The sequence below is a fragment of the Brachyistius frenatus genome, unplaced genomic scaffold, assembly GCF_029030835.1.
Source record: "Brachyistius frenatus isolate BFR_SWC_R1_liver_20210118 unplaced genomic scaffold, ASM2903083v1 Contig_4, whole genome shotgun sequence".
Taxonomy (NCBI): Eukaryota; Metazoa; Chordata; class Actinopteri; family Embiotocidae; genus Brachyistius; species Brachyistius frenatus.
The window spans coordinates 7796332-7809579 of NW_027210603.1; the positions used below are offsets into that span (position 1 = coordinate 7796332).

At 44.8% G+C, this 13248-nt stretch overlaps 1 protein-coding gene across 2 annotated transcripts in view; it reads left to right on the forward strand.

Moving 5' to 3' along the window:
- Window positions 1-13248, forward strand: part of arhgap46a (Rho GTPase activating protein 46a) — a 31666-nt gene that overhangs the window by 2399 nt on the left and 16019 nt on the right. For both annotated transcript variants that reach the window (XM_069713612.1, XM_069713619.1), the window contains exon 2: window positions 10177-10683. In XM_069713612.1, the coding sequence (XP_069569713.1) occupies window positions 10177-10683 (507 nt within the window). The remainder of the gene's footprint in view (window positions 1-10176; window positions 10684-13248) is intronic.

The window sequence follows — 13248 nt, forward strand, 5'->3', positions numbered from 1 at the left end:
GATCCGCTGTGATGGCCTCTTAAATTTTAATCCACTTCCCCCTTTAGGCCCGCGTAGACCCAGCGTCAACATCTCCACCAGGCTGCTCTGCATTTCTAATCCGAGAGAGCCTGCCGTCTGCACCTTCACTTCCTCTACAGGACAATCTGGACGTTTCTTTCCTGTGTGTGTCTCCTTGGCCCGCCACTAACCCTCTCACCCTGTAACTCTGCTTCGGGATTAGACTCTGGCCTCGTTTGTCATGTCAGCAGGGGAGGAATCGGTGGGGTGCGGTGGGGGGGGATGGTGTGACTCTACTCAAAATGAAGTTACAAACTGCTACTGGTGGTAGGCAAACAGGTCAGCTACTGATGGAAATGTTGTGTTGGCGGCGCACAGACGTTGAATGCTTGAGTATATATTTAAAAGGCCGTGCAGAACACATTCATTTATAACATACACGACCCTGAGTGGTTTTACAATATTGAGTTCGGATAATTAATATTTAGGGTTATTAAGCACAATTATATCCTAATAGGTTCATTCATTTTTTTTCTCTGGTTTGGACAAGTGACCTCATTGTTCCAGCTCCGACAGCTGGTGTGCTGGCCAGAAAGGCCGTCCTGTATGTGGTAAACACACTGATCCCGTCCTCAGCCTCTCCTGCACATGTTCACTCTCGTCCAAAGTCTTATCTGACCTGAAAAGTTCGCATATGTTCTTCAAATAAGGGAAGGGGTGGATTTTAGGAAGGACAGGGACTTCTGTTTGGTCAGGCTTTCCCCTATAAAAGGGAGTTTACTGACCCTGTTGGTGAGTGGGATCTCAGACACACGGTGACTGTTGAGCAGAGTAGTGAAGGGGCCGGAAGTTCCCAGCGTTTCTGCTGAAAGCTGCGCCATCCGTGGGAGAAGGCAAGATGGCGGGACGAGACAATACTCTCCATACAGAAAGTGCAGAGCGTTGTTTCTCTGCATTTAGTTTGTAGGCGGATTACAGCCAGGGTATCGGAAGGAACATTCAACCGCCAACACAAAAATGTTGTCCTGGAAGCGGCGGTGAGGTAGGCACTTTTATCTCGCGTCTCATGAAGAATCAGTTTGTTGCAGTGGGGGTGAACATTTTGACAGGAACGCATTCACTTAGGCCATGTAAAATTGCTAGTTGGAAAGCAGCATGGGAAAAACTGGCCTTGCATGAAGGTGGCTGAGCGACCTTGTGAGATCCGGTCTAATCCAGTGCCAATGGAGAAGGGAAACCGTCTCTAGTTCTGGATTAGGGCAGCTGTTGAAGGAGGTCACCCCAGACCTCCTCTACATGTCCAAAGCTCCTCCCCAACGTGGCTGATTGGCTGAGCTCCCCTGTGTGGAGGCAACACAGAGAGTTCTCCTTGAATGAAGTCTGCCTGTAGATCTGACAATAGTCTGCATTGTTCTGGTTGATCACAGGCTTCAGAATAGGGGTGCATTTTACAGGCTTTGTGATGCATATGACTGAGTCATCACAGGGAATTCTTGTCACCTGGGTACCCGATTTCTTTCTATTCCCAGAGAGCTGACAGACTTGTTTGATAAGAAACTGTTTGCTACTGCAGCAAAAATTCGTCTTTTTTTTCAGACTTTTCTATCAGATCGATATGTGCATGTGCTCGTATTTCACAAGCAGTCGACGATGTCCGTTGTTTTCCTTTGTGCTGAAAACACAATACAAATTGACAAGGTGCAAACGCCCAAAATAAACGTTACCAGGTTTTAAAACGGACCCGATGTTCAGATTAGTTGGCGCAAGCCGGGCATACGGCACTGACCAAACCGGACCGTCTGGTTCTTGCGGTTTCACGTTTCATTTTAGTGACTCAGAAATGCCAATCAGACTTTTCTCAGGCAATATCAGGCAAAACGTTCACTGGAAGTATATTTACTGCTCTTTACTGGGTGATGATGACATTTCCTTGTGAAAGGGTTGCTGCAGAATTTCTGGGCTTGAGTTTACAGGAATTTGTTTGCATATATGTGCATACCATGGGACTCCGCAGCATCACGCCCAATATCAACAGCTTGTTAGCACCCTATACAGACTGTGCAGGACTGTGTAGAGGTGAATCCGTCGACGGGGAGCTCTGGAGGAGTCCACGCCTCTCTTCATCTTTATCCCTCTATGCGAGCTTAGTTCTCTCTGCCAGGGATGTGGCTGCCCGGCTGTTTGGTCTTAAAGTACTTTACCTCTCTCTCTCTCCCCCCCCCCTCCCCCAACCGCCCTTCTCCCCCCTCCTTGGCAACCGGCCACCTTGGTGCCTGGGTCCTCTCGCATAAGGCCGGCTCTATAGTGCCTCACGTGTCTGGCCCTGAAAGACGACCCCCGAACTTGTTTGCCAATGTCAGCACACGGTGAGTGAGGAATGGACACTGACAACTGCTGTTGACGTTTGGGAGGAAGAGAGGAAAGCGGAGGAGGTTTGAAGTCCAGAGGAAAGATATTGACCCATTTGAAGCTGTTTAAAATTTATCTCAGGTTTTTGTGAACGCTGTCTGAAAAGTAAGCAGGCTTTTGAAAGTCCCCTTGGTAAGACAAATTATACGGTCATCTGTCGAAGGTCTCGTCAAGTCACCGAAAGTTCTTGTCCGTTGATTTTTTTCCACACTTTTGAGTAGCAGTAGCAATAACCTACAGAAGAATACATTGTCGGAATATGTAACACAAGTGTCGAGTTTCTGGAATACAGTGAACCCTCGTTTATCGCGGGGGTTACGTTCCAAATAGAAACCGTGATAGGTGAAATCCGTGAAGTAGTAACCTTTTTTTTTTTTACAATTATTATACAATGAAATACTCCATAATACATTGAAACCAAAGAACAAAACCTTTTTACAAGCCCAAGCATTTGTTTAACAAATAAAAGTACTGTATAAATGTTTTTTTTTTACAAATAACTACTGTACTGTAAAATAATAATTTTAATCATCAATACGAACTGAAGGCTTCAAATTGCTGAGATCGGCACCGCCCCACTGCGACCCGAGTCATTGGATTAGAACGGGAGGAAATGAAAAATGATTATGAAAACAAATACAAAGTACAGTAGGACAAATAGTGACTCGTGTATTTCACTGCTCTTCTGACTGAGCCGCTGCATCCTGACTCCGCTCTGCAGCGGTTCTTTCTTCTAAAGCCGGCGGTGCAGGTGTGGTTTTTCGAGAGAAGAACATAGTTATCGGTAGTTGTTGTCGCTCTTTTTTCTTCTGGGCAAAAAGATTCTTATAAACCGACATGCCACCATCGATTATTTTTAATTTGGCAAGCTGTTTTACGTACGTGTACATATTAAACCGCAACGTTATTGACAAACAGGTAGAGAAGAAGCGGAGAGACTGTTTAGCCAATCAGAATGCAGAACACAATGCACGATGCAAATCCGTGAAGCAGCGAGACCGTGAAAGGTGAACCGCGTTATAGCGAGGGTTCACTGTAATGAATAAATCGGTTGTAATTCAAACAATGGGCCGAAGAGTAAACAAGACGGGCAGCTTGCAGCCCCGTGAGTTTCATTTACAAAACATCACTGTTAAAGTCACAGAACAAGATAAGTAAACAGCATTCAAACCCCGAGCGTTAACGTTTATGAGGGCTACTGAGCTCTCAGACCTACATCGCTCTGCCACAGAGGGAGCGGCCCATGTGCCAGCCTGTTTGGTAAACTCTATGCAGCACACACGCCCGATTGTGCCGTGAGGTTTTTTTTTTTCCCCCTGACCTCTGACTCTGGTGACACAGCGGGAATGGGAGGTGTTAAACAAAAGGGGCCAAAGACTGTTTGAGTGACAGGTGCGGGATTATTTTCTGTCATCTCAAACATGTGCACTCTCCCCGCGATTGTTCTGGGTGCAGCGTGGAAGCACACTCCCACATCCGGCACTGTGACGAGCCGTACACACCTCGTCTGTTTCCAACAGAAACATTTTGTTCACTGGAGGCGTTTAGGAACCAAACCTACACCTCTGTAAGAGCTGAATTCTGCTTTTTATAAGGAGAACGTTGCATGTCATCTGCATTAATGAGCAGTAGGTAGCCGAGTTATCATTGTCACCTAGTTTTTGTGAGATTAATATCTTTTTTTTTTTAACCCTAAAATAAATATTTTTTTAGTAACACAGTGCACTGTGTTACGAAAAAATATTTATTTTGTTGTTACTAGATACAAAGTAGGCAAACTGATATATCTGCTGTATATATTTTAAACGCCCCTCATTTTACTCTTTTGCCGGTGTTTGATTTCATCTTGATATCCATAAGAAGATATTTTGTGTTTTTTAAGAACCAAAAAAACACCACTACATAGTTTTACATCTCTTATCAGTTTCTCTCTGGAGCTCTACCAAAAAACAGGCTATTTTGGATTTGTATTTTTAAGGCGCATTGATATCAGTGACCCTCTGTTCTGTTTAGTAGACGCTTTTCTGAATGACTCATCGCGGGTTTTCGTCGGTTTTGTTGCCGACTTGCTCCTCAATGGAACAACCGCATTGTGTTGTCTTCCACATTAATTGTCTGACAGGAAGCTTCACTGAGGTCGGACATACGAGATAAACGTTAGTTTGTGATTTCACAAAATTGAAGAGGTCCAAACAGCACGGTTGCTATGTAAATTTCTCCACGGATTGAGCGTTTTGACACGTTCACAGTTTTTATATAGAAATTAGACCTCCCTTATGAACCGAAAAAGAAATGGAAATCAGAACTGATGTAATGCGAGACCTTTTAAGTGGTTTTGTTTCAGTGCAGTTTTGTCTTTGGCGTGCTGCTGATAGGGTTACACACGCTAGAGCTGCGGCCCTCTTCACGCCAGAAAACCGGATCGTGGCCACAGCAGCGCTCGGCATGCCAGGTTTACGGTTACGCTCTGCGTTAGTCACAGCTACTGGAACTGCTGCCAAAGCACTCAGTAGTCGATCTATGTCCCCGGTCTTGTTTTACAATATTTAGATAAGCAGGTTGCCTAGCAGCCACGCTGAATAGACTTTGTACATGGTTTATACAAAACCAAACCGAAGTCTGCTTTAGGTGGATTACTCCTTGTATTATATTGAGGTACAGGCCTCTGCTTGTTCTGCGTGAGCAAATTGCCAGTGATTTCTCAACGTTTCTTCATTTTTAATCGTTTTGTGTCTGTACGGTTTGATGATTTCTTTTTTTTTTTTTTTTTTTTCTTACAATTCCTTCCTTTCCTCAGAGTGCTGATTTATTTTTAAGCCAGTATCTGAGGAGAAAGAATGTTTTATGTCTCTAAATAGGAAGTCGAAGGTCTGTAAATACACCAGGGTGGACCTTGGCACTTGTTGCTGCCCGGTGACAGCAGTGCTAAGGTTTCCTGGATGAATGGCAGGCCCTGTGTGAGAAGGCCGCCTGCCTCGGTCCACAAGGGACAGTCACAGGCAGCAGCTTAGAATAGTCTGTTGTTGAAAAAGGTTTAGCGTTTACCTTACAAGAGTACGGAGATATCAATGGGAGCTTAACTGGGTTGCTAGTTTTGTGTTTTATCTCACATAAACAAGTTTATGGATAAATTAATTCAGTAATACTCCCATTTAGCTCAGTTTCTGAAGGTGATCTGTCTTGTTGATCAGGAATGCAACAATGCCACTTTAGCCGTTACTACATTATCTGATAAAACACTGCTGCTATAGTTTAGCCTAAACTCTGCTACCCAGAGAAAACAATCTATTCTTTTCGCTGTATAGTTTATCTTTTTGATGAAATCAACAACCACACTGGTATTTGAGTTGGAGGACAATGATACAAGGTTGCTTGTTGCCCTATTTCTAGTGAATGTATTGTCCAGCCCTCTATGTTTACTGCTGCTGGGAAACGTGCCATTTACACTGTGGCGTTGGCTTTGAACAATGGGTCAGATTCCATGAGCTGTATTCTGTTGTTTCCCCTCTCTGGGAAACTGCTCTCAGCTTTAGTTATTTTTGGAGCTGACTATAAATTGTGGATGATGGACACAGTATTTCTCCTTCAGAAAGCCGTTGGCTCAATATGACTGGGAGTTACATGACGGTCAAGAAGGTGTGTTTGTCAGTTTTGGCCTCTTGGTCTCAGTGGTGAGCTCTGTTTGTACAGATTTTTTTTTTTTTTTTTTTCTTCTCACAATTGAAGGAGCTTCATTTCTAGTGGCTGTGGAGTAACATTGGGCTGCTGCAGTGTTTCCTTGACCCAAATGGGAGACAGAGACCCTGTGTACCATGGGAGAGCACAGAGTGTGTTATTAGACACCAGAGTAAAAAGGACACGGCATTTTCACACTTTAGTTTTCATATCTTTTAGACCTTAGACCAACTCTGTTGGGTGATCAAAAGTTCAGTGAAACAGTATGTTAAATGTAGAAGTAACGCAAATTCTCAGTGAGCGATACTACTTGGAAAAATAGGTCCCGAAAATAATTTTTTTTTAAAAGTTCATATTTATTAAGGCTTGTGTCATCCTAAAGTCTGTAAAATCCAGCTGCTCTCCAATCGTCTATGTTTGCGTGTTTACTGAAGGCAGTGAATTGCTGGTTTAGGACTGCACAAACCCGGAACATGAGTCCTCTGGCATACAGGTCTGGCTCAATTAGATTGAGTTTCCCCCAGAGGTAAATCAGGTACTGTGTGCTTCAGTCACAGGACCATGTGTGTTGCAAGTTAATTTTAGATCAATATAAAACCTGTGTTGAGCTAAACTCCGCTGAGCTGGTGCAGACTGCATTCCAGACCTTTTATGAACATTTGCAGCGTGGAGCAGATTGCCTTTGGAGCGCTGCACTATACTTTTATGTCTGCTTCTCAAGTCAGGGGATCGCCTGAGTTTAATTTACAAGGTATCAGATACAGTACACCCATACAGTACATAGTTTTTACAAAGAACGTGGCTATCCTGCTCATTTATATTTGTGTTAATCCACCTCATGCAAATGAGTCACTGTTATCTCCTTTTGATAGTCATGACGGTTTTAATATGGTGAGGATAAATGAATGATTTTCATTTTAAATGTAAAGAAATCAAAGTGTTTTGACCTTCGTTCTATATCTTAAAGAAGACGAGTCTTATTTGTATGAGAACATTTATTCCTAAACGTTTGGTGTGAGGAACACACAGAAAAAGTCATTTCAGTTCATTTTATTAAAAGCAACAGTGATTATATATATATATATATACCGATCACATTACAATGATGGAAGCATTTGAGGTTAATCGTGAATATTTTATAAATAAAAATTACCTGTGCTTAGGCAGACATAGCATAATGCTAATTTCAGCTCGACCCGGTCAGACTCTTGACTCCTCAGTTGATGACTTTGAAACGAATGGCACTTTAAAATGACTACAAGGTGTGAAAAACAGACAAAAGATAAGAGACCTGACGGGATCAGAGGAACCTCTCAATGCTGCAGAGGAGTCGGCAGTCAAGAGCGAGAGCTGCTGGCCACACATCGCTGTTTCTAGGCGCCTCTTCTGCTGATTTTCACTGATCTTTGTGAGGATTCGCATTAATACATTCTTTGCTCTATTTTGCTGTTAAATCAATGAATTTTATTTCATGATAAAACATTGCTGGTATCTGTGGTGAGAAGTGGTAGTTTGGTGCACAGCGGTTACACGGCCTGAAATGTTTGGGAACCTCTGTGTTAGACAAACCAACGTGTCTCTTGTGTTTTACCAAAAGTGAATTCGGAACCTGCACACCAGCCCGTCTTCCTGCTTATCAGGTCGTGTCAACAGAGCCCAGCAGGCTCGCTCTCAGCTCAAATTGCTGTTTATTTACCCAAAGGGAACAGCCCTCTTGCGAGCGCAACACCCCGTGCTGCTAAACTCGTCAGCTGTGGCCTCAACGGTAGACCCTCAAACATTGGTCTCCTGTTGGGGTGTGTGGGAAATATTTCAGTATGTTGGATTTGGGAGTGGGAGGCAGAGCCTCAGCTTTCTTTTACTTGATGTTCATGACTTAAGTCCATGAAGAGTTGTTTTTGTTTTTAATTCAGATACAAACACTGCATTTAGAATGAGTGATGACAAACACAGGGCTGAATAACAGGGAACGCAGCCTGCGCAGATCGTTTTCTCAGTGTGGGAAGGAACGCCTCTTTTAGAGGCCGGGAGCACTAAAAGGATGAAGGCTCTGGTATGTGTGGGGTGGTATTGACTGTTTGGCCTCCGCTTTGAATGCCCCATTATTTGCTGAACGTCCCGCCCGTTAAGTGTTGCGGATCTAATCAGTCTGAGAGTCATCTTCTAATAGCTGGGCCTCATTGTGGATCCTCTTGTCTTTGTGAGAAGTCAGACTGCAAACACTACCCTGCTGCATTTAAGCCCTGCAACAACAAACCAACATATTTTGGACAGTCAGGTACCCTTTTTCCTTCAAATTTCCTTGTCTTATCATTGCATGTAGAGTATAAAAAAATTATTTTTTTTTAAAAACACCCTGCCATGTTGAGTCCTCTAAGGTCAGGGCTTCTTGCCTGGTGTGAGGGATTGGACCAGATGGCCTCCCAGCATAGAGCAGTGGGTCACATGGGTAAACAGTATGTGAAGGGCTCCTATATTCTTCCCATGCTCTTTCTCTGTTTACCGGGCTGTTAAATCGAGGTGCAGAGAGCCTGTGGCTCCTGCTGGCAGCGCATGAAAGGGATACAGATCGATACGTTATGCTTGATGAACAGGTACAGCAGTGTAACTCAAGGCTTTGCAGTTAAAACAGAAAACAGCTGTTGTTCCCAGTGAGTTGGAGCCAACAGGGTGACATTGTAGATCTGGCAGAGCTCACTGGCACGACACTCCTCTGTGTCTATTTCTGAGGCCGGGGTGCACACACAGGGTTGATTTGGCAGACACACGGAGAACGAATGTGGGTATTTGGTGGACATGGTAGGCTTTCTTATCTACGCTAAGCTTCTTGCCCCTTCTGATCATCCCAGGTAGCCTGCAGGCTCGTACCGCAAACAAACATAACGGGGAAGAAGAAAAGCTTTTCTGTCCTGAGAAAGCTGGGAAAACATCCAAACCTCTAGACGGTTCTGGTGACACTAATTCCTCCCCACTGGTACTTTTTCTCTGGATACTAGGCTAGAGTTGGGTGGGATACTAAAGAATAGACAGGATCTATTGCCAGGACCCTCAAGTGGTCATTACCAGAGAAAAGAAAGGAGCCTTGTAATTTATTGGATATTTTGGCTTTGAGCTAAATGTCTACTGTGTTGCTGAGCCTTGGTAAAGGACTCTTCCTGTCTTTTTACGTTGTTCCTGTTCCCACGTGGATTTGCTGGCACAGTTAAGGCCACCCTTAGAGAACTAGATCAAAGGAGACATAAACTGAGCCCACTAAAAGGTAGTAGCATGACCTGGATAGATAGCAGCAGCAGCAAGCTGCAGTCCTTGCTTATTTGTCACATGTATTTATTGACCCTGATTTTATGTAGGTCGCTATAGCCCATGGCCGTAATATGACGTAATCATATTCTATAGCGTTTCAATGCCACTCACTTTGTTCAGCACACAAAGTGTCCTATAATTTATTTGAAATTTAGTTCATGATCTAATTGTGTATGCGGTTTTCCATCTCTGAGCCTTTTTGCCTCGGTACTTTTCTGCAAACTGGGTTGTCTTTCTCTCTCTCTCTCTCTCGCTCTTTCTCTGTCTCTATTTTTTTTTTGCACCTCCTCTCTCCTCTGTCTCTTTTCTGTTGTCTGTGTGTATTGTGCTGAGCTGGCTGTTGTCACCCTGTGATTGTAGTTAAGCTCTGTGGTTTTTGCGTTAGTAGCACTCGGAGCGTATGGTTCTCTTTGGGCCCTGCTGACTCCATGCCTGGTGTCTCGCTGAGCGTGTCCACCTGTCTCCTCAGTCAGGACACACACACTATCATTTCTGCCGCTCTATTGCCTCGAAATGACATCACTACCCACACACACACACACACACACATACACAGATGGATACATGTAGGGAACACAAACATTAACACTCTCTCCATCTGGCCAAGTGGGCATTTTTGAACCTCTCAGTCTGTCAAACAGTGTGAGTTGTTTACTGCTTGTCGAGTTCATTAGTACTCAGGCGTGACTGTGGCTTCTAATACATCATCGTATCCTGTTGGTGAAAAATCTGTTGCCGTTTTCAGCTGTAAATAACACCTTTCACTTCGCCTTGTTTCTTCTCATTCAGCTCTGATTGGGTGGAGATCCTGGAGCCACGCTCCCGTGAGCGTATGTATGTGAATTTGACCACTGGCGAATGCGGCTGGGATCCCCCATCAGGCGTTCCTGTTCGCCAGGCAGACGGTAACCAGTGGTGGGAGTTGTTTGACCCCCACAGTGGCCGCTTCTACTACTACAACTCCACTGGGCGCCGTACAGTCTGGCATCGACCCCAGGGAGCCGATATAGTGCCTCTCTCCCAGCTCCAGGCCATGAAGCGATGCAGTGAGGCCAAGCGGGCTGGAGGGGGCGTGGAGCGGCACCACCACGGGACCACAGGGAGTATCAGCAGTGTAGGGAGCCAGGGCCGTGGCACCCCTCTGCCTGAGCAGGACGGAGACAGCCTTGTCCCCAGAGCCCCGGATCCCAATGAGGAGACCGCTAACCCTGAGCTGGACCCGGCAGTGGACAGCAGATCACAGGGAGATGGAAGCAGCACCGAATACAGCACAGATGGCAGCAAAGACCCACAGAGGTAAGCCCGACCAAACCTTCAGAAGCCTCCACAGTAAACCTGCAAAGAGAACTGTGCTTAATGTGGATGATATTACCAGGAGAAAAGTGGAGAAATGTGATGGTAATTGCGGCATGTGCCATAGTGAGTTGTAAATACTTTCAAATGCTTCTGCTGTGAGAATTTGCAGGATTATGTTGACTTTTGACCACTTGGGCCGAACTCAAGCTGCTATTTTGTTTTCATTCTCACTTATCTGAACATTCCATATGTCCCGTGTTTCCATACGATTGCCTGTGAACCGTGCTCAGCCATTTCAGCAAATCGCTACCAAATGGGGAAAACGGTCAGTTCTATTACAGAGCACGACATTTCCCCTCACGCTAGGGTTAGTGGTGCAGAACGGGCCCTAACAGTAAGTCATTCAGAGACCCCGTCATGTGCTTGGTGTTGTGGCCTTATCCAAACCACCGTCTCTACCCTCCAAGCCAAATTCCAGACATGCCACTTCTGTTTCCCCTGGCACACGGCCACAGAGGCCGACTTAGTGTCCTTCTGTGTGCTCACTGCCACCCTGCTCCGCTCTGCTCCAAAGCTCATTCCATTTTCCTTAAACAAATCTATGCCCGAGGCCATCAAACACTGCCACGCCTCTTGCCACGCCTCTTATGCACGTGCAGGAGAGGCATGTGAGAGAGTGTTGTCTGTGGTTAATAACAAGCAGAACCGCTACATTCCAGCCGCCTATGAACATGGCGAACTCTGCTGATTTGTCTGAGGCTCTGCCGTCGCGACTGTGGATCTCCAGTTTCTCCTGTCTCTTCTTGTACCTCACCTTGGCTATTGGGAGGTCTCTCCTCTGACCCGCTGATCCTTTGGTATTACATAAAGATGGAGGGGGAACTAATTGGTCAGCCATGGCTGTTGAAAGACACTACAGGAGGCCTTGTTGCATTGTTTCTGGTGTGTGGGGAGAATTAAAACTCCCCACAGGGTCCCACTCGGCCCCAGTGACTCAACCTTTCCCAGAACCTTTTCTGTCTCCCCTTAAAACAATGGCCAGCTGTGTTCTGCAGAGGAAGGTTCAGGAGTCTTGGCTCACAGGGGCTTCATACCCTACTCAGCCATATGGCCCTTCACATTCTCACCAACCTCCATCTCTTAGCAGGTAATTAGAAACCACCACAAAATGCACAGTGAGGGTGGAATGTGACAGCTTAAAATGGATGAAAACAAACTCTTGAGACATGCTTGTCTTCAGTTACCGGCCCACTTTATTGATATTGACAAGGAACAATGGGTGAGAGCAAGGGAGAAAGTTGAAATGAATAGCTGAAAGGTTTTAGGTAAGCTAACTTGTTTTTTTCACCCAAAATAGAAATGGGTTTTTTTTGTTCAGAATAGTCAAATTTTTTTTTTTTTTAAGGATCCTATTTCCTATCACAACTGTTTCACTTCCATTGATTGGGTATGTGATAGTTTAAAGTTCCCCAAAGTTGTTCAATCGTCTCAGCTATTTTAGACATGTCTTTACATGTTCTTTTTTTTTTTTCTTCCTTTTTTTTTTTTCCTCTGTGAAATTTAGCCGGAGATGTATGTGTAAAGAGCATATCTCTTTGTCTTTGTTCATGATTAGGCATATGAGCACACGTATATACCCGAGTGCCAAATCTGTTACACATTGGCCAGGTCTTATCACATGTCCTGGGAATTTCTGGGTACTTGAAGCCTGTGGAGCTCATCAGGGAAGTACCGTCGTCTTCAGGGATAAACATGTCAGTCACACGTGGTTTTGGGCAGGAAACCGTGGCAAAATGATCTCTTTCCATGATGTAGGACAGAAAGGTGCTGCATACCAACTAGCTTATAACATCTATATTAAGTTTCACCCCCCTTTTGAATTCATGTATAATTCTGTGTGCTGTCATAAACCAGGCAACATCTGCATGGGTTTTCACTGTAGAAAGTGTGTGATCTCTGGACAGCCATCTTCACTGTGTGTGGGCGAGTTACAGACCTGCTGAGGTTGAGTACATGTGAAAAGTCTGCTGAAGTCACAGGACCGCAAAGACAACCCGGAAATGACCCAAGGTGCTTCGAATCGGGGTCACAGCACTGTTTTGTCCTGTGGACGAGCCTGGGGTTTATAATGGACCACTAAAAAGAACAAAGGCCCTCACTTAAACCTAGTTGCCCCCCTGGGTCAAACCGAGAGCTTTCTCTATGCAGGAAGTGTAGGTATGCTGAATGGAGAGGAACACTAAATGACTTGTGCGTGCCCTCTCATTTAGGGCCCTGTAATGATATAGCAGTGCACCAGCGTTCAGTCAGAAGCAGTCACACTGACATTACACACTTAAAAGTTGCCTCTCCTGATTGTCTGGCTGGCTTTGGATTCCTCTGAAAAGCTTAGATTTTGCGATATATCAGTACTTAAGTGAACTCCGCTCTGTTTGTGTTTATTTCTGTGTGCTTATACCAAAGCTTCTACACATCAAAGAGGAAACAGTACAGCTGGTTTTATGAGCGTGCAATGACTTCAGTTAAAGGGTGTTGTTTTAGTCTGATGTATTTTAAGGGACGCTA